General features: G+C 38.7%; 2 protein-coding genes across 2 annotated transcripts in view; both read right to left on the reverse strand.

Annotated features, from left to right (window-relative positions):
- Positions 1 to 6,979, reverse strand: part of LOC138965595 (receptor-type tyrosine-protein phosphatase epsilon-like) — a 41,097-nt gene extending 34,118 nt beyond the window's left edge. The window contains exons 1-2 of the mRNA XM_070337777.1: positions 6,976 to 6,979; positions 5,012 to 5,146 (exon numbers count right to left, since the gene is read on the reverse strand). Of these exons, the coding sequence (XP_070193878.1) occupies positions 5,012 to 5,146; positions 6,976 to 6,979 (139 nt within the window). The remainder of the gene's footprint in view (positions 1 to 5,011; positions 5,147 to 6,975) is intronic.
- LOC138965596 (fucolectin-like) lies at positions 6,916 to 12,566 on the reverse strand. The gene is made up of 3 exons (XM_070337778.1): positions 12,380 to 12,566; positions 8,675 to 8,896; positions 6,916 to 7,152 (listed from the first exon to the last, which is right to left on the reverse strand). The coding sequence occupies exons 1-3, from the start codon at positions 12,564 to 12,566 to the stop codon at positions 6,983 to 6,985; spliced, it is 579 nt and encodes a 192-aa protein (XP_070193879.1). The 3' UTR covers positions 6,916 to 6,982.
- Positions 12,567 to 22,540: the final 9,974 nt, after the last annotated feature.

Raw genomic sequence — 22,540 nt, forward strand, 5'->3', positions numbered from 1 at the left:
ATGCATTTGCAGAAGTTGATGCCAGGATACTTGATGGTGCTTTCATTGTTCAGCTTCTATCTCCAAAGACATCACGCACGTTTCAGGAGTAGGCAGATTTCGTCTTTATACCATACGTGCTTTCTCAGCTGGAAAACGTGTCAAGAGTGGATGTTGTCTGGGATATCTACCTTCCTGACAGCTTGAAGTCCTCTACACGGCGGAAACGTTGCCATGGGCAGCGACGGAAAGTGACTCCAACTTCACCAATTCCATCGAACTGGATGAGCTTCCTTCGAAACGATGGCAACAAAGAAGATTTGTTCCAGTTTCTCGCAAGAGAACTGATCGCCAGAAGGTCACGGACAAAGTTGTCATTGCTACATGTGGAGAAAAAGTCCTCTGCTCTCCCCCTGATGTTATCCTGTCCACCATTGATAGTTGCAGTCAAGAAGAAGCGGACACACGCATGTTTCTTCATGCTGCACACTGTATTGCACAAGGACACAGAAGAATCGCAATACGAACTGCAGACACTGACGTTGTTGTCCTTGCCATTTATTTTGCTGAAAAGTGGCATGGCAATGAGCTGTGGGTATCATTTGGTTCGGGAAAGCATTTTCACAACATTGCTGCACACAAGATTGCTGGTAGTCTTCCGCCTGGAAATGTCAGTGACCTGCCAGTTTTTCATGCATTTAATAACAGGATGTGACACCGTGTACTTTTTCTCGTCAAAAGGCAAGACAACAGCATGGACATCTTGGGCAGCTTTTCCAGAAGCAATTTCAGCTTTCCTTGAACTTGCTGCAATGAGAAAACCTTTCAGCGATTGCATCAGCAAGATTGAACAGTTTGTTGTCTTGATGTATGAGAACAGCACATCGTCAACAGTCCACGAAGCAAGGCAACGCTTGTTCTCTCAGAAGTGCTGTTCCATTGAGAACATTCCTCCCACCTCCGATGCTCTGCATCAGCATGTTCTCCGCGCTGCCTACCGAGCAGAGTTTGTATGGGGGCAATCTCTGCAGAATGCTCCCTCTTTACCTTCTCCAAAGGACTGGGGTTGGACCAAAGAAGAAAAAGAGGGGTGGAAGCCCTTGTGGACCACTTTGCTCCAGGCTGAAGATTCCTGTTACGAACTGATTCGCTGTGGGTGCAAAAAAGGCTGCAAAGCAAGGTGCAAATGTGGAGCTGCAGGTCTTCAGTGCACCGCCCTTTGCAACTGTGGCGGGGACTGTGGGAAAGAGTAACAAATCCTAGCGTCACCTGCAAGTTCTGTGAGTTGACAAACATTCCTTTGGTACACTGACGATTCAAATAGTGTTATGTTCAAGTGTTTGTTGGAAAACTGTGTTTTGTTTATTCTTTTTGACACTAACAAAATACATTAATTCATGATTTTGTTTATGTTGGATGTTGATCGGGATTTAAAAAAAACTGGTTTTGCATACATGTACTCATAAAAAGAGATTTTTTCTTTTTTATGTGCTTATGGAAATAGATTTTCACACACACACACACACACACACACACACACACACACACACACACACACACACACACACACACACACAAATGTGATGTGGATTTTGAAATGTACATGTAAAGTTTTGCTTAGCTTTAACCATCTTATCTGATGTTAAACAACCTTCTGAAATCGGTTTTACATTTGTACTTGTGAAGGACGAAATGAGTGGAAAGCATGTAGATTAATATATTTCATTAGAGTGATACAAGTGTTTTGTGTCTGTGCATACATGTAGATATTTTGTTCTAAGATAGTTCTTTGGAGGCAAACGTCTTTCGCTCCCGGTAGTGATGACCTATATTTCAGCAAAAAATAGGTCATATGAGATAGATGAACTTGTCAAAGATAATCAAAAGGTCACAGACTATTGACGGAATTTATTTGGTTAACTGTTATAGATATTACCTCGTGAAAACAAAAAAAGCATTTATTGATCCCTGTGACTGTGACAGAATGGTTGGAGACTGTCGAGGGCACACCGTGTGACCTACTTTTGAAAGGTCGGTCCCTGTGTCTGTCAATGAATACGCTTACCTCTAATGAAATATATCAATCTACATGCTTTCCACTCTTTTGTTTGAAAATGCACGCTTTAAATTAATTTTCAAACGCCACACAACGCTACAATGGGGTTCCGGGCAGCTATGACCTATTTTTAATCTAATGTAGGTCATCACACATATGAATCGATCAAGTGTTTTGAAAAACTTGTAGATTAATGCAGGACATTATGTGATCAACTGTTTTAAATTATATCCCTGTAACAAAAATGCATTTATTGATCCCTGTAAACGTTTTCACCGAGTGTCTGGAGACTGTCGAGGGCATACCGTGTGACCTACTTTTGAAGCGTCGGTACCCAGTGTCTGTCAACACAAACGCTTGCCTCTATTAAAAATATTCATCTACATGCTTTTCCACACACGTGTGTAAAAAAGGCATGCTTCGAACTCGATTTGCATTCTGATGGGGGTGTCTGTTGCCCAACATGCTCACTACCTTTACAAGTCATTTCTAAAGTGGTTCACATGCTGTTGCTGCTCCTCCAGTCCACCCGGTTAAACCATAAAGTTGCTCAATCACAGACCCTCGTGTCCCTTGTCAGCAGACACTGTACACTTATGAAGAAGGTCCGCTTGAGGTGTCACACCAATTACCGTGTACGTGTGAGGTACTGAATTCAAGACAAAAGCCAACTCTGTCGGTGGGAAAATCTAGGAAAGAGATGATGATAATACTCACTCAAGTAGATAGACGAGATAAGATAAAGGGAAGAGAGACGGAGACAAAGATGAAACAGTGGATCTAGTGTGGAAAATGGGGGAGGGGGGTTCGGCCGCAAAAAATCAAAGATGAATTTGTCAAACTGTGTTTGTGATGGTTATCGTGTGTGTGTGTGTGTGTGTGTGTGTGTGTGTGTGTGTGTGTGTGTGTGTGTGTGTGTGTGTGTGTGTGTGTGTGTGTGTGTGTGTGTGTGTGATAACACGTATGTGTGTGTGTGTGTCTGTGTATATGTGTGATAACACGTGTGTGTGTACTGTGTGTGTGTGTGTGTCTGTGTGTGTCTGTGTGTGTCTGTGTGTGAGTGTGTTTGTGTGTTTGTGTTCCTCGACGCGTGACAATATCTGCCAATAAGTTGAACAAAAACAGGGTTCAAGTGGAACAAAAGCAGGAGGGGGACGGAAGACATGTTATGAACTCAGTTTTTTACTGCGAAATTTTGGCCTGGGAGAAGTCACCCCATCCTAAGTTTCTCTTCACCTACCCGTGAAGTATGCTTGAGGGCTTGACTAGACAACCCGATTGCGCCCATTACACGGCATAAAGAGAGCACCGTTCAACCCGGCCGATTCCGCGGCTGACGTCACGCGTCCAAGGGAAGTAATTTTCGAGCGGGCTGCATTGACTCGGCCAAGAATGCAAACTTTCTTCGATTAAAGACATTGTAGCATGTCTAAAGTCTTCGGACTTGTGTTATCAAGCTGTCAAAATCACCAAGTAACTTTTAAGTAAAGTTTCAGTTACATGATAACTCATTCTAAGGAACAGATTTTGAGAGCCACAACCCGACAGCTGCCTTTTAAACGAAAGGGTGTTTGAACTGTGTATGTGATAGCTTGACAGTATCCGTGGCCAGAAACTGACGGTTTACGGGAGGCGGAGGGTGGCTTTAAAAGACCACACCATTCCTCACCTGTACATGTGCTGACTTTTGTTTTGGTTGTTGGTTATAGATGTTGTTTGTGATAGTTTGCGATAGTTTCTGAATGCTGGTTTCTAGACTGGCTGGCTGGCTTATTTCGTCGTTGCTTGGTAGTTAAGATGTTGTTTTTGTGACAAAATCAAATGTGCGTATAACAAACACTCTCAACAAGCATCACACGTGCTCATGTTATCCATTCCATTTCCCAGAATGACTCTTCATTTTTTCCTCGTCTATAATTCAAAGTTAGATTATAATGTTCAAGTTATCGCAGATCAAACCTTGGTTTGCGTGATCTAATACCACTGCGGTCATACTCTGCTTCTTTTCGAAAGGCCTTAAAAACGTCAAAACAGTTTGAATGGAACAGAGTTTGGAAAGTCAACATAGAAAGTCAAAAAGCTCGTTTTCCTCGTCTTTAAACAGCTACTCGAGGGTCAAGTTGTTCCTCTCAACCGTCAAACAATAAGTCTTAACTGCCTTAATGAAGTATTAGTCATTTTTGCTGGTAAAATGACGTCATTATATATTATGGTCCTTAGAAAACAAATACAACTTAGTATTTTATTTTTATTATTATTATTATTATTATTATGGGGAGCTTATATAGCGCGAACCACAACTGTGCTCTCTGCGCTTTACATATTAATTTCTGCCGTTTGAATTTTATGTGATGTCCTCGCAAGTTGTCATTTATAACGGAGTCTGTCTTCAAAATGAGCCGCAGCATTTTTTCAGCCATCAACCCAGTTTTCCTCCTAAGAAGCTAAAGCGTCAAATTATTCCGTTTGGAATCAGATTTGAAAAAGAATGATACAGTCGTTTCCCTGAGTTACTTGACAAGCGTATTATTACGTAGACTGCAATTTAGAGCAAAGCTTTTCAACGGTGTTACAAGCATATCTTCTCTCATCAGAAGTGTTTTCAGTCATTGCAACTTAAACCAGGCCCTGAATTATATGTTTTTCAATGTTATCAGATTATTTTTCTTAGCAAGCCAATGCTATTACGCAAGAAACACTCATTGTATGTGACTGAACATGTGTCAAAAGGACACTGACAACAGATTACAAAGGAAAAAGACAGCAAGACATCAGGGCTCCAGAAACATTATCCGCTGGTTTTTTTTTTACTTGCTTTTTATTTTTGCATGTTCCTACTAAGTGTCAAATATCGACGCGCGGCTAAAATAACGACTGCTTTCAATTATACGGATATGACACACTAGAGTCTCTCCAATCAGCCAACAACCAGACTCATCTCTCAGTATGCATATGGCATACACCTGAAGCAAATACCTGCACGACACAGTGGTGGTTTCAGCCCTGGAGAACAGCTGGAGCAGTGTCCCGTCACCTTGTCACACACCTCACTGTTACTGCAGTTACCGCACTTCTCACTGCAGTCAATGCCCCAGTAGCCGTCTGTGCAGCCTGAAACAAATGACTTAATAACGATACTGTCTGTTGCAGCTATCATCAATTAAAGTGAAACCAAAATCACAATAAAAAACGTGGCGCTGGACCCGAGTACTCTTCAGACTGGCTCGCTCCCCCAGTATGAAAGTTTTTGTCTTGTGCACGTGGATTTAAAAAAAAAAAAAAAAAAAAATTTATTCTACACAATTAAAAAAATTATTGGAGTAAGATAAAACATTAAAACGTTCATAATAAACAAAAGTAAACAAGAATTAAAAAAAAAATAGACCGCCCATGCCGGGAATCGAACCCGGATCACTTGGATTTAAAAAAAAAAAAAATTATTTATTTACTTTACACAATTAAAACAATTATTAGAGTGAAATAAAACATTAAAACGTTCATAATAAACAATAGTAAACAAGAATTTAAAAAAAAATTAAAAAAAATAGACCGCCCATGCCGGGAATCGAACCCGGATCACTTTGGCCATAGACGAATCGCTTTCCACCAGGATCACTTGGATTAAAAAAAAAATTTTAAATTTATTTTACACAATTAAAAAAATTATTACAGTAAAATAAAACATTGAAACGTTCATAATAAACAATAGTAAACAAGAATTTAAAAAAAAATAGACCGCCCATGCCGGGAATCGAACCCGGATCTCTTTGGCCATAGTCGGAAACGCTTTCCTCCAAGCCAACAAATCTGACATTCGCCAGTGAACTCAAATGCCTATACTCCTCGCGCAGTGGTACACGCACGCAAAGCACGCAAAGCCTGGTGTGGTGTCGCTGGCTGGGCGGTTTATCAGCCGAACGGCTGTTCTATCCCACCGCGAATCGCGCCCGCCGTTAAGAGTCGTTTTTGTGGAATATTTGGCATTTAGGTCCCAGGTAACATTATGAAGTTTTAATACGATCAATCGGACCTATTATCAAGTTAGTGTATCAACTTTTGAACGAACTGCGCCCAGTAGTTTCCCAGCAATAAGCTGTTAAGTCGAGACGAACAGACAGACAGACACACAATTAAAGTCTGCAGGACCCTAGTACTGCGTACTCGGGGATAAATGAAGTATTAGTCATTTTTGCTGGTAAAATGACGTCATTATTATATTATGGTCCTTAGAAAACAAATACAACTTAGTATTTTATTTTTATTATTATTATTATTATTATGGGGAGCTTATATAGCGCGAACCACAACTGTGCTCTCCGCGCTTTACATATTAATTTCTGCCGTTTGAATTTTATGTGATGTCCTCGCAAGTTGTCATTTATAACGGAGTCTGTCTTCAAAATGAGCCGCAGCATTTTTTCAGCCATCAACCCAGTTTTCCTCCTAAGAAGCTAAATCGTCAAATTATTCCGTTTGGAATCAGATTTGAAAAAGAATGATACAGTCGTTTCCCTGAGTTACTTGACAAGCGTATTATTACGTAGACTGCAATTTAGAGCAAAGCTTTTCAACGGTGTTACAAGCATATCTTCTCTCATCAGAAGTGTTTTCAGTCATTGCAACTTAAACCAGGCCCTGAATTATATGTTTTTCAATGTTATCAGATTATTTTTCTTAGCAAGCCAATGCTATTACGCAAGAAACACTCATTGTATGTGACTGAACATGTGTCAAAAGGACACTGACAACAGATTACAAAGGAAAAAGACAGCAAGACATCAGGGCTCCAGAAACATTATCCGCTGGTTTTTTTTTACTTGCTTTTTATTTTTGCATGTTCCTACTAAGTGTCAAATATCGACGCGCGGCTAAAATAACGACTGCTTTCAATTATACGGATATGACACACTAGAGTCTCTCCAATCAGCCAACAACCAGACTCATCTCTCAGTATGCATATGGCATACACCTGAAGCAAATACCTGCACGACACAGTGGTGGTTTCAGCCCTGGAGAACAGCTGGAGCAGTGTCCCGTCACCTTGTCACACACCTCACTGTTACTGCAGTTACCGCACTTCTCACTGCAGTCAATGCCCCAGTAGCCGTCTGTGCAGCCTGAAACAAATGACTTAATAACGATACTGTCTGTTGCAGCTATCATCAATTAAAGTGAAACCAAAATCACAACAAAAAACGCTGGCGCTGGACCCGAGTACTCTTCAGACTGGCTCGCTCCCCCAGTATGAAAGTTTTTGTCTTGTGCACGTGGATTTAAAAAAAGAAAAATTTTAATTTATTTTACACAATTAAAAAAATTATTGGAGTAAAATAAAACATTAAAACGTTCATAATAAACAAACGTAAACAAGAATTAAAAAAAAATAGACCGCCCATGCCGGGAATCGAACCCGGATCACTTGGATAATTAAAAAAAAATGTTTTTAATTTATTTTACACAATTAAAAAAACTATTAGAGTAAAATTAAACATTAAAACGTTCATAATGAACAATAGTAAACAAGAATTTAAAATAAAAAAAAATAAAAAAAATAAAAAAATAGACCGCCCATGCCGGGAATCGAACCCGGGTCACTTTGGCCATAGACGAATCGCTTTCCACCAGGATCACTTGGATTTAAAAAAAATAATAAATAAATAAAAACAAATATTTATTTTACACAATCAACAAAATTATTAGAGTGAAATAAAACATTAAAACGTTCATAATAAACAATAGTAAACAAGAATTAAAAAAAAAAATAGACCGCCCATGCCGGGAATCGAACCCGGATCTCTTTGGCCATAGTCGGAAACGCTTTCCTCCAAGCCAACAAATCTGACATTCGCCAGTGCACTCAAATGCCTATAATCCTCGCGCAGTGGTACACGCACGCAAAGCACGCAAAGCCTGGTGTGGTGTCGCTGGCTGGGCGGTTTATCAGCCGAACGGCTGTTCTATCCCACCGCGAATCGCGCCCGCCGTTAAGAGTCGTTTTTGTGGAATATTTCGCATTTAGGTCCCAGGTAACATTATGAAGTTTTAATACGATCAATCGGACCTATTATCAAGTTAGTGTATCAACTTTTGAACGAACTGCGCCCAGTAGTTTCCCAGCAATAAGCTGTTAAGTCGAGACGAACAGACAGACAGACACACAATTAAAGTCTGCAGGACCCTAGTACTGCGTACTCGGGTATAAATGAAGTATTAGTCATTTTTGCTGGTAAAATGACGTCATTATATATTATGGTCCTTAGAAAACAAATACAACTTAGTATTTTATTTTTATTATTATTATTATTATTATTATGGGGAGCTTATATAGCGCGAACCACAACTGTGCTCTCTGCGCTTTACATATTAATTTCTGCCGTTTGAATTTTATGTGATGTCCTCGCAAGTTGTCATTTATAACGGAGTCTGTCTTCAAAATGAGCCGCAGCATTTTTTCAGCCATCAACCAAAATCACAATATGTTAATTAATAAAACAAAATGCAGATTTTACTTCACAGTTACATAGGTATTCGAATAATGCCCAATCCTTAGTTTGAATACAATAATAATAAAAGTTACAAACAAGGGGGTCACCATCTTAAACTGACTCAAAGCTGAGTAAAAAAGACAAATTGACGTACTGAACACTTGGAATTCGCAAATGTTGATCGTGTGATTAGGTCTCTGGATTCCTGCTGCTGTGGCGTTCTTATACACCCTGATGACAGTCCCGCTCAGAACACCACTTGAACAGTTGATAGCGATCTCTCTTTTAGTGGGGGCGGAGTCAAATTTGTAGCATTCCTTTCCGTCCACGGTAATTTCTATCCCTTCCATTCTGAATAGGAAGTTCGTTCCTGTAACTGTAAGGGAAAACAGGCCCACAATAACCAGAAAGGTTATATAACACACATGCTGTTTACATCTGTATTGATGTATTCTGAGAAACATCTAACCACGATAATAACGATTCAGTGTGTCGCGATATTTTCAGTCGTTTGAACATAATATGAGACGGTAAAAAAAAGGTCGTGTTTACTGAAATGTAATCATGCACAAAACAACCAGACAAAAATAGATTTGACAACGGACTGTTATTCTTTCTGAATATCTTATACAAACACAGAACTTTTTTTTTTTTTTTTTTTTTTTTTGACTGGGTAAATCCCTGTCTTCTTCAATCAAACACACCAACTTTCACCACCCTTCCCCTTTTTTTCTTGTGCAAGTTTTTACAAACACGAAGGTATACAAATCATTTTTCCGTGGTACTGGCAGAAGTTATCAATGAACGGTTAGTCTTTGTGACATACAAGGTGACTTTTGTATTGGAATCTATTTATAGTGTCGAAGTAAAATTGAACGATCTTTGATCTTTGATGCTAGTGTTCGGCGTTTTTGTTTAGATGTTTGTTACGTGTAGTAAGCTTGCTTGCATTTGACACAGAACGAGACAGTCGTTGCTGTACGATACCGCGCTGTCTCAGTTCATATCAGGTAGCTTTTATTTACGATTGAACGCACGCAAACATGTATCCACCCCTGTGTAGTTTCCGCCAGGCGCGGTTTGGGTTAAACCTGAAAATTAGCAGGTTTTTATTTTCTCCATTGTCGGTTACAACATTATCGCTTTGAATTTTTTTTTTTTATTTTTTTTTTTAACAAACATGGTAACTGTATTTTCTGTTTGCACTTATACTCTCTCATGTACATGCGGTTCAGAAAAACTTGTACATTATACAAAAGGACTAAAAATAGTCATACGTGAAAAAAATATACGTGTCAACATGTGTAGCATCAAAATGATCATATGTCATCATATATTGATCTTTTTTTTAAAACAATATTCGCATCATAATGTATGGCTGTCTTTACATTATATCAAAGAAAATAAACAATAATTTGTTTTTAATTAATAAAACTTCAGACTAACGAAATCTCAAAACAACATGATTTCCAAAAATAATTTCCAGTGTTAATCGTGAATCGGTTTTTTTAAAAATGCTTACGCACATCTTTGCGATTAAAATAATGTGATTAATCTTCTTCATATTTTTGCTGTTACTTTTTATACCAAAAAGCACATCTGTAACATTCAACCTAATTCTTTCACCAATGTTTACTAAAATGTACATTTCAATATATTTCCAAAACCTGAGCACTGTTGGGCACTCAAAGAAAAAATGCTCCAATACATCAAGTTCATCCTTACAATATGTACAGTTTTTATCAGCCTTCACTTTCATTTTACACAATAAAATATTAGTTGGATAAATGTTTTGCAATATTTTCCAATGCAGTACACGTAATCGAACTTCACTAGTGACAGTGGCTGCTAAGTTCCAATTCTTTTCGTCAATTTCAAATCCTAATTTTCTTCTCCAAAATCCTTCTGAACAGGGTTGGCTGTATTGTTTTCCTACCAGAATCTTTCGAATTTCTTTTACTGATTTAACTTTTTTCCCACAGAAGGTCGGAATGTCACAGACTGAACAATTTACATCGTTTATATCGACATTTCTTGAAAGGAGATGTACAGCTATTCGAACAACATTGTACTCAAGCAATCTATTTGCAGTGTAGCCAGTTCTTTCACACACTTCTTCATAGGTAGAAAAAACGTCCATTCTCACACACATCGCTCACATACATTATACCACTTTTAATCCAATCCGCAAAAAAGAGTGGGTTTCCTTGACAAATTATATCTTTGTTGTTCCACAACAAACCGGAAACAGAATTACCATTATTATCGACTTGATTGTTATCAAGCCATGCCTTCAACACAGCGGACCAAAATTCCGATTTAATACTGTCCAATCCTTTAAATGGTTTGCTATTAATGTTCGCAAAAAAACACTCAAAGCGACTCCCAAAACGGAAAAACAGTGCTTTTGGGAGCCATGACCATTTCTGGTCTTCATTAGACAGAGTTAGGTTCACAACCCAGCTTAACAAAAAGGAACACTGCATCTGACGCAAATCAATCATATTTAATCCACCTTGCTTTACTTTGTTACATAAAACAGTTCTTTTCACCTTTTCAAATGCTTTTCTGTTGCAATCTTTTTTGCGCCACACGAAGCGAAACATTAACCTATTAATTTCAGTTAGAACGTCGTCTGGTACAATCAGCGCCTGCATTATATAGACAAAATGTGGCAGAATAAACGTTTTGAATACACAGACTTTACCAATAATGCTCAAATTCCTTTTCTCCCACACGCAGATGAGCCTTTTTGCAACATTCACTCTCTCTTCCCAATTCTCTTTCACTTTTGACGCACGCATATAATTACAGAAATATACACCTAGAATTTTCATTTTGTCTGTACATGCAAAACCGCAACACTCATTCCTACAATTCTTCCGCGACCCAAACCACATTAGTTTGGATTTTTGGTGATTTATGTTCAAACCTGATATTTCTGAAAATTTACCAATCAAAGCCAGGGCTTGGAACATGTCATGTTCATCTTGCAAAAACAATGTAACATCATCAGCATACAACAATACTTTCAAAACTTTATTCATATCTCCGTTGTTCCATAATGACATACCCTTTATATTTTTGGCCTCTCGAATTTTGATTGCTAACAATTCAACTGCTAATACGAAGGCTAGTGCGGAAAAAGGACACCCTTGCCTTATTCCGGAATCAATATTAAAAAATTCAGATAACCAACCACAATAGTTTACACAACTTTTTGCGTTTTTCATCAAAACATCAACCCATTTCACAAAATCAGTTCCAAAACCAAATTTTTCAAACATCTTCAACATAAACTCTTTGGAGATGCAATCAAATGCATGAAAAAGTCAATTGACACCATCAATCCAGGCTTATTATGTAAATCTGCATGTTCTAAAACATCAAAAAAAGGTCGTGTTTACTGAAATGTAATCATGCACAAAACAACCAGACAAAAATAGATTTGACAACGGACTGTTATTCTTTCTGAATATCTTATACAAACACAGAACTGATAACAAGCTAATAACTAGATGCACACATAGATGTTCTACAAAACTCTTCAAAAACATGAAAATGGAGGATTATTTTCCCTCTGCAGAAAATACTTGTCAAATTACACTTCTACTGCTCTTCCATTCCATTTGACAAGCCAAGCTATTTTAAACAAGCCTTAAGAATATCAAATAGACAACAAATTATATAGTACGTACACATAGGCTATAGGCACACTAACGTTTTGTTTTGTCAAAGATTAAACGTTCCAACAACATACGTTTCTTGTTTTTAGATTCTGAATTTTGGAACGTTGACATTCTATTTGGTTTTGGACTTTCTTTTTATAGACACAGTACTTTCACTCCTCATCACTTACTTTCACCTCTGGCCCACACAGTAATGCTGTGTACCGCATAGGGACGACCAAGGTTGACCTCCCACCACGAGTTGTTTTGTTTACCGCTGGTGTGAATACAGTTGCTTCCATCGTCCATGTATACACCACTCGTGTTGCCGTTCACCGCTCCCCCACACCCCGGGGAAAACTTCCGCGGGAAGCTCATTTTGCACGGCTTATTGAGGGCAACATTTTCTGTTGGTAGAAAAACATGAGAGAAAACAATCAGAAACATTGTCAGGGTTTAGTGCTTACAAACACGTTCACGCTCGCACGTGTGTTCGTGTGAGTAAGTGTGTGTGTTTGTGTAAGTGTGTTCTTTCTGCCCTCAGGACGTCGCCTCCGCACTCCCAGATTCCGCACGCTCAGAACTAAGAACAGTTTTATTCCAAAGTCAATTGGCTTTTTAAATACCTAAGTTAATTAAAACTAGTATGTGTGCCGGTGAACATATGCACTGATTTCTGTGATGAATATTTTTTACACTCTTTGATGTGCACCCTTATGCTGAGTGTGATAACCCCCGAATGACTAGTCCTGTGATAAATATTGTTCAATGACATATCTAGTCCTGTGATAATGATAGTTTTTAGCGTTAAACTTTTAGCTAAAGCTGACGGCAATTAACCTATTTGGAATTATGTTACTATTCCTGTTAGTGTACATATGCGTGCGCGAGTGTAGTATGCTTCGTATGGTATGTTTATCTGTTGTCTTATTATTTGTTTTGTCTTTTAATGTGCACCACACTGAAATTTCTCTGTATGAGATAATAAAGTATTCGTATTCGTATTCGTATTCGTATTTGGTGTTTAACGTCGTTTTCAACCGTTCAAGGTTATATCGCGACGGGTGTAAGTGTGTGTGTGTGTGTGTGTGTGTGTTTGTGTGTGTGTGTGTGTGTGTGTGTGTTTGTGTGTGTGTGTGTGTGTGTGTCTGTGTGTGTCTGTGTATTTGTGAGAGAGAGAGAGAGAGAGAGAGAGAGAGAGAGAGAGAGAGAGAGAGAGAGAGAGAGAGAGAGAGAGAGAGAGAGAGAGAGAGAGAAAATTGAACTTTATTTAACAAGGATTAAGATTTAAGGCTACGCCTTTTCTTACAATCTGTCCTTGGGACGCACAGACACACAATGATAACATTAAAAATTTAAAAATTAAAAAGTTAAAAACGTTTACCAACAAAAGGAGGTCAGAAAACTTCAGCACGTGATGATAAATATGACGATTATGATGATAATGATGATGATGATAATGATGATGATGATGATGATGATAATGATGATGATGATAATGATGATGATGATGAAGATGAGGCATGGATAGCATACATATGTGGTTATTTATAAAATAAAATGCATACTATGCAGGTAATTATAAGTACAAGCTGGTAGCAATCAAACATGTAGCAATAGTACCACAAAACTATGTTCAGAATATACAATGCACAGCATATCTTTGGCGTAATACTAAGTGTGGTAAATCAAAACGCGTTAAACTACTCAGACATTAAGTGTTTTTTGACACATTTTTTAAAACGTTTTAATGACTTTAAGTGGTTAAAAGGATGATGGAAGTGAATTCCAAACTGATGTACCCGAAAAAGCAAGACTGGTCTTATAAAGGTCAATTCGTGGAATCGGTGGGATCAAGTTGACCGACCCATATCTGTCGGTATAGCTTTATTAAATAATGATGTAATGTAAATCGGCACTTTACTGTAATACAATGTATGCATGAAAATGGCTTTGTTTCACTTGAGATGCTTTTCCAGTGGAAGAAAGTTAAGCATTTTTAATTTCATATCTGTTGAGGCATTATCAATTACGATGAGTTTAGCCGAGCGACGATAGAGAGTCTAACTTTTTCAAGTGGACATCACTGCTGCCATCCCAGAGCGTCGAAACATAATTGATGTGAGGCATTACATGAGCATGGTGGAACATTTCCAGAGTCCTTCTGTCCGTAAATTGCTTTAACTTGGATAGGAGGAAAACGTTCTTGGCTACTTTCTTGCAAATATGCTGTAATTGTGCCTGCCACTTGAATTCACAATCAATAATTACCCCTAAAACGCGATGCTGTTGAACTTGTTCAATTGATTGCGTACCAATAGTAAGATTTAGTTTGAGTGGAGAAATCTGGTGTTTTTGTCTGGTTGCAATTACCATACTTTTAGTTTTTATTGGATGGACAAGCATAGCATTAGCACTACACCAGTTATTTACATCGTTTAAAGCTGTTTGAAGGGAGGACTCTATTACTGGAACAGACTTTCCACTTGAATGAAGAGAAGAATCGTCAGCAAAAAAAATCACTTCTTACATTGCTATCAGAAATGTGCAGTGGCAGATCATTGATATACAGACAGAACAAGATCGGCCCAAGCACTGACCCTTGAGGCACCCCGCATTTCACAGTCTCCTCAGTAGATATTTTACAGTTTAGGGCAGTATATTGAGATCTGTCCTGTAAATAGGAAGCAAAAAAGTTACACACTGAACTGTTTCTGATATACAACCGTAATTTCTTCAATAAAATTGAATGATCAACAAGATCAAACGCTTTTTTAAAGTCAAGAAACACAGCACCACTGATTTCAGATCGGTTTGTTGCAGACAACCAGGTGTCGCATAGCGTGGTAAGGGCGCTGTGACAAGAGTGATTTGTTCGAAAACCAGATTGAAATTGATGGAAAAGGTTTCTGCTTTCTATGTACGCGAGCAAATGTTTGTGAATATGTTTTTCCAATGGTTTGGATAAAATGGGTAATAAGGAAATGGGTCTAACATTATTTGGGTCGGATAAATTTCCACCTTTATGGAGTGGAATTACTTTTGCTCTCTTTAATAAACTAGGTACAGTATTTTGCTTTATGCAGAGATTATACGCATTTGTTTGTTTGTTTGCTTATCGCCCAGCCGACCACGAAGGGCCATCAGGGCGCTGCTGCTTTGACATATAACGTGCGCCACACAAGACAGAAGTCGCAGCACAGGCTTCATGTCTGACCCAGTCACATTATTTTGACACCGGACCAACCAGTCCTAGCACTAACCCCATAATGCCAGACGCCAGGCGGAGCAGCCACTAGATTACCAATTTTAAAGTCTTATGTATGACCCGGCCGGGGTTTGAACCCACGACCTCCCGATCACAAGGCGGACGCCTTACCACTAGGCCAACCGTGCCGGTCGATTATACACATAGGTGAGTGGCTCCACAATATATGGTAGAGCTAATTTGGCCAAGTAAGCAGGAATCTTGTCAGGACCCATGGATTTTTTTTCAAGGCCTTCTAGCGCCTTACCTACCTCATGCACTGCCATGTCTGGAATAGTAAAAAAAAATCGTCTGGTTTACATTTGTCATTACAAAAATCATGTAATTTTGAGAGAGAGACTTCAAAATCAGAATTAGGACTGTCGCATTTTGCAGATTCATTTAGCTTATTGGCAAGGGACAAAAAATGGTTATTAAAATCTTCAGAGGAGATGGTTGGGGCAGACCGATTTGAGTTCTGTTTAGATTTACCTAATATGTTATTAACAGCACGCCAAACTGTTGCAATATCTTTCTTGTCCTCGATTAATGTATTAAAATAATTTGCTTTTGCTTGACGTGTTAATTCTGTCACTTTATTCCTTTGTTTCTTAAAGTCAGACTTCATGTTGTTTGCTTTGTAAAAATTACGCAGGGACATGGCTTCAATAATCTGTTCCGTCAACCATGGGGGAAGAGATGGATATTTCACTCTGTGGTGACGTAGTGGGGCATGCTTATCCATTATAGGATAAAGTATATCTAAAAGGGCGCCTAATGCCTCGTCAGCAACAACATGATTAAACACAGAGGAAAATGGTGCTGAACTGAGATCAAAGAAGAACTTGGTTTCATCAAACTTTTTAAAGCTTCTGTATTCAATAGTTGTATGGCCCTTGTGCACCGGCTTAGGCAACTTGAACGACCAAGAACAAAATATTGAACAATGGTCACTGATGCTTGAAGGTACAGTTTTCACGTTTGACACCATGGAGGTATTATTAGTGTAAATGTGGTCAATCAACGTTGATGTTGTATCAGTCAATCTGGTTGAGGTGTTCACAAGTTGATGGAATCCAAAGAGAGACGTTACTGAGCGCCAGGCTGTCTGGGTTTTATGCAAGTCGATGTTTAAATCACCAAGTAACAATACATTACGATTATTACATTTAATGTTATCCATCAAATCAATACAATCGTCAGACCAAGCTGAATGGGATGCGGGATTTCTATACAAAGCCGAGGAGAAAAGAATTCGAATTCTTATACGAAATTTCGAGCCAAAGGCATTCAATACTGTTCACTTCCAAATCAGCCCTGCGCTTAACAAACTTTGCTATGGAATCATGGACATAAACAGCAAGACCAGTATGTTCTACTTCCATACTGTCACGTCGGATTACAGAATAATGAGGAAACCGCAGCATATCATCACAGATGCGTGAGTCCAGCCTAGTCTCTGAAATCCCAAACAAATGGGTTATGGGAGCAGAGAGAGAGAGAGAGAGAGAGAGAGAGAGAGAGAGAGAGAGAGAGAGAGAGAGAGAGAGAGAGAGAGAGAGAGAAAGAGAGAGAGAGAGAGAGACAAACAGACAGACTGACATACAGACAGACAGAGAGACAGAGACATAGACAGAGACAGAGAGAGACAGAGAGAATACGAACATGTAATTGCTATAGGCCATCGGCCGCTTGCAATGGGAAGGGAGGGGAAGGGGTATCGGAATAAAGCTCAATGTCGATCGCGATAAAACGATGTACACATTTTGCTTGATTCGCGTTATTGGATTTCCAATATCGAGTCTGTCTGTCGCGTATGTCTTCCAAGTTGAAGCCTACTCGCTCTGCTCTCTCTTCAATGGCCAACTCTTCCTCTGTCCCCTTTTCGTTGCAGCTGACCACAGTTTCGTTTTCAGTGTCCATGCTGAAGTCTGTGTTTACAGTCAATGTGATTGTTTCGTAGTCACACGCCTCAGCACGCATGTCACTGAATGGTTTTGACACAGATTCACTGGTAACTGCACGCTTGGCGAGTCGCCCTTCGTCACGGAATTCACGTGCTGTGTACGTGCGTGTATGACAGGAATGGAATGTCCGGTTGTTTACATCGGGGAGGTTCGTCGGTATCTCTACTTTCTTCCTCTTTTTCAATAAACTTTTCTGGGGTCGGAGAAAACAGAGGAGTCGGACGAAAAACAGTAACACTTGCCTGTTGTTCTTCTTCATTTTGTTCCTTCCTTCTACAGTATTCACGGTGTGTCAACTGATTCCGTTCATCCACCGGATGTTTCCGTTCATCCGCAGGATGTGTCCGTTCATACAGCCCCATTTTCGTCACTTGCTTCGGGAAAAACGTTGTGGTAAGTCGTGTGGGCAGCGCGCTTGTGTGATATTGAAAGAATAAGGTAGCAAAATGGTTGGGCTATGTGTACGATAAGTACCAAGGTGCTAGTGAATCCTAATAATAACACACGCGGGCCGAACGTGGCAAAATTGCCTGATTTTTTAACATTTTCTTGTTTTTCTCGCTCTGTTATCGAATCTGACCCCTGATTTGCACATGATCACCAAAACCATTGCCTGTTACGACATCTCGCTTGAACAGAAGTTTTTAGAAACCCATGGCTTTTGTACAATCACTTGTCTTTTGAAAACATACCGATTCCGTTCATACCCCATGTTTCCGTTTCGTACAAAAGTGCATGTTTCCCTTCGTACGAAAAGCGTTTCCGTTCATACACATTCTTTAGATCAGAGTGAAAAAGCCCCCACTACAAGTTCTGTGTATTCCAATCGTCTTCAAATAGCACAAAGTACGAATGCGTGTGATATTGGACCTATGTGAACCATAAGATGACTTGAATTTGCAAAAAACAGTTTTGTGTTCGTTCGTACTGATTTTGACGGGAAAATGTGTCTGTTCGTACCACTTTCATCAAATTGTTTCCCTTCGTCCACTTTTCAGTAATGTGTTCAGTGACGGAGCTTTCTGTGTGTTTTGATAAGAACGAAGATTGATTTGTGCAGTTGTGCTTGCTTTGCAGCACTGCAACTAAGACTGAACTAAGTAACATGTACATTTGTATGTTACTCCTATCATGCCATTTGCTTCACCTGTGATAATCATGAGCAGAATTTAGACAAATCAAGAAAAAACATTATCCAGGCTCTATCAGTCCTTTTTACATTTAGTCAAGTTTTGACTTAATGTTTCAACATAAATGGGGAATCGAAAGGAGGATCGTGGTTTATGTGTGTGTGTGTGTGTGTGTGTGTGTGTGTGTGTGTGTGTGTGTGTGTGTGTGTGTGTGTGTGTGTGTGTGTGTGTGTGTGTGTGTGTGCGCGTGCGTGTAGAGCGAAACTACTGGACCGATCTTTATGAAATTTTACATGAGAGTTCCTGGGATTGATATCCCCGGACATGGTTTTTCTTTTTTTCGATAAATATTTTTGATGACGTCATATCCGGCTTTTTGTAAAAGTTGAGGCGGCACTGTCACACCCTCATTTTTCAATCAAATTGATTGAAATTTTGGCCAAGCAATCTTCGACGAAGGCCGGACTTCGGTATTGCATTTCAGATTGGTGGCTTAAAAATTAATTAATGACTTTGGTCATTAAAAATCTGAAAATTGTAAAAACAAAATTTATAAAACGATCTAAATTTACGTTCATCTTATTCCTCATCATTTTCTCATTCTAAAAACATATAAATATGTTATATTTGGATTAAAAACAAGCTCTGAAAATTAAAAATATACAAATTATTATCAAAATTAAATTGTCGAAATCAAATTAAAAACACTTTCATCTTATTCCTTGTCGGTTCCTGATTCCAAAAACATATAGATATGATATGTTTGGATTAAAAACACGCTCAGAAAGTTAAAACGAAGATGGTACAGAAAAGCGTGCTATCCTTCTCAGCGCTACTACTACCCCGCTCTTCTTGTCAATTTCACTGCCTTTGTCATGAGCGGTGGACTGACGATGCTACGAGTATACGGTCTTGCTGAAAAATTGCATTGCCTTCAGTTTCATTCTGACAGCTTGACTAAATGTTGTATTTTCGCCTTACGCGACTTGTTTTATAAATGTCTTTGATGACGTCATATCCGACTTTTTGTAAAAGTTGAGGCCGCACTGTCACACCCTCATTTTTTTATCAAATTGATTTTAAAACTTTAGCCAGGCAACCCCCGTACTATGGGATTGCATTTCAGCTTCAAAGCTTAAAAAATGATAAAAAAAAAGTTTGGTCATTAAAAATCTGAAAATGCTAGGTTTAGCTTGCAGAAAGCATAATTATTTTGAACAGGTTTCACATAAGTTTAGATCTTTGAAATGACATTGTGTAAGGAAACTGGAAGAAGACACACTTATCAAAATGTTTGCTCTTCAGTAAGATTTTAAACAGGGATGGTATTGCACCAGAAAAGCCACAGTCGCGTGTTGTTGCACTCATGAACAACATGCATTATGGGTTATACATAAGTCGAATTAGAGGTATTAAAATGCTAATTGCACAAGCTTTCTACCAAAAATCACAAACGTCATGAAAAGCGTACGAAGGGAAACAATTTGATGAAAGTGGTACGAACAGACACATTTTCCCGTCAAAATCAGTACGAACGGACACAAAACTGTTTTTTGCAAATTCAATTCATCTTATGGTTCACATAGGTCTAATATCACACGCATTCGTACTTTGTGCTATTTGAAGACGATTGGAATACACAGAACTTGTAGTGGGGGCCTGTTTCACTCTGATCTAACGAATGTGTATGAACGGAAACGCTTTTCGTACGAAGGGAAACATGCACTTTTGTACGAACGGAAACATGGGGTATGAACGGAATCTGTATGTTTTCAAAAGACAAGTGATTGTACAAAAGCCATGGGTTTCTATAAACTTCTGTTCAAGCGAAATGTCGTAACAGGCAATGGTTTTGGTGATCATGTGCAAATCAGGGGTCAGATTCGATAACAGAGCGAGAAAAACAAGAAAATGTTAAAAAATCAGGCAATTTTGCCACGTTCGGCCCGCGTGTGTTATTATTAGGATTCACTAGCACCTTGGTACTTATCGTACACATAGCCCAACCATTTCGCTATCTTATTCTTTCAATATCACACAAGCGCGCTGCCCACACGACTTACTACAACGTTTTTCCCGAAGCAAGTGACAAAAATGGGGCTGTATGAACGGACACATCCTGCGGATGAACGGAAACATCCGGTGGATGAACGGAATCAGTTGACACACCGTGAGTATTGTATCCTTAGCGGATTATGACTTTATTCAGTTATTCTGCAGAAAAACAGAAACGCTGGAGAAAAACGGTTTGTTCCTGCAGCATTTCTAGTTTTTCTGCATAATGTCATCTTTCGCGAGAGCAACGTTGTCAACGTTTTTTTCTGCAGTAAAATTGAAATCAAGAATGCTGCAGTAACACGGTGATGTTGTTTTACTGGAGAAAAACTGTTTACACTTTTTCTTCAGCATTTTGGGATTATTCAGTTATTCTGCAGAAAAAAAACAGAAATGCTGGAGAAAAACTGTTTGTTTCTGCAGCATTTCTGCATTATGTCATCTTTTGCGAGAGCAACGTTTTTTTCTGCAGTAAAACAGTTTTACTGCAGTAAAATTGAAATCAAGAATGCTGCAGTAAAACGGTGATGTTGTTTCACTGGAGAAAAACTGTTTACACTTTTTCTTCAGCATTTTGGCATTATTCAGTTATTCTGCAGAAAAACAGAAATGCTGGAGAAAAATTGTCTTTTCTGCAGCATTTCTGCATAATGTCATCTTTCGCCGAAGCAACGGGTTTTTCTGGAGCAAAACATTTTAATGCAGTAAAATTGAAATCAAGAATGCTGCAGTAAAACGGTGATGTTGTTTTACTGGAGAAAAACTGTTTATATTTTTTTCTGCAGCATTTTGTACATTCACAGATGCCATAAGCTTAGAAAACTTGTGTAAACTTGGGTTTCTATAAAACTTAGCAGGAATAAACTGGCATCGCAAATCACGAAGTGCGGGGCAACAAAGCACAAAATGAAACTCATCTTCCTTACGTTCCCTGCACAATGGGCATAACAACATATCTGCATCGTATCTCTTATATCGATTAACGTGCACAAATAGTTCTGTTATTCCACCTCGGAATCTTGCCATAATAATTTTCAAATGCCTATCCATGTTCAATAATAAATAAGGTTTTACTTCGTGCACAGTGCAAAATGTCCTATATAACGCAAATCTATCACTGTTCTGAACATGAACATTCCATTCCTGCCATCTACAATCAATCAATCTTTCTCTGAAATCTTTCAAAAAACGGTTCTCATCTTGCACTCCTTGATTCATCCATACAAACCCAAAACCATTCTGACATAATTTACAACGTACGCTAGACACCCAGTTTCTTTTACCTCTTTCATCCAGTTCACGCAACATTTTATAGGCTGTATGTGGTAATCTATTTACGTCCATTCTTAACAACTTCAACAAATATTTAACACAACGTATTGCAGCATTCACATAAATGGGATACCTATTCATCTCGTCGTACATAAAATCGTTGGGTGTGCGTGATCCAAGACCAAGAAATTTCTTTTGGGCAAATACATGAACTTTTTCAGACTGTAATGCAGATTTCTCAAGACCCCACAGTTCAGCTCCATATATTGCAATTGGCAAAACCTGAGAATCAAAAAAATTTAAATAAACTTTCAAATTATTATTACCAAGCTTGGGCAAATTTTTGTAATATACACAACAATGCGTTTTTCGCTTTGCTTGCAAGGTCACAACAAGTGGCGGTAAAACTGAGTTTTGTGGAGAACAATATTCCTAAATACTTATAAACATTAACCACTGGCATTATCTTTCCATCATACTTCCATTTCTCTCTTACACTCAAGTATCCACCCTTCCGAAAAACAACAATATTACTCTTATTCATATTTACTTTAAGGTGTAAATTTGATGCTGCATGTTGCAAATTATTCAACTGCGTCTGTAGACCAACCACAGTCTCAGATAATAGAACAACATCATCAGCCAATAATAAAATAAATAGCTCCATATAATCATTCAAAA

The sequence above is a fragment of the Littorina saxatilis genome, linkage group LG4 (genome assembly GCF_037325665.1).
Source record: "Littorina saxatilis isolate snail1 linkage group LG4, US_GU_Lsax_2.0, whole genome shotgun sequence".
NCBI classification, from domain to species: domain Eukaryota; kingdom Metazoa; phylum Mollusca; class Gastropoda; order Littorinimorpha; family Littorinidae; genus Littorina; species Littorina saxatilis.

What these genes read in the sequence shown, in the direction of transcription:
- LOC138965596 (XM_070337778.1), bottom strand. Translation starts at nt 12,566, where the DNA reads ATGAGCTTCCCGCGGAAGTTTTCCCCGGGGTGTGGGGGAGCGGTGAAC. An exon ending in TGTGTGGGCCAGAGGTGAAA is followed by an intron (nt 8,897 to 12,379) that starts GTAAGTGATGAG and finishes TTTCCCTTACAG; the next exon opens with TTACAGGAACGAACTTCCTA. An exon ending in TTGCGAATTCCAAGTGTTCA is followed by an intron (nt 7,153 to 8,674) that starts GTACGTCAATTT and finishes CATTTGTTTCAG; the next exon opens with GCTGCACAGACGGCTACTGG.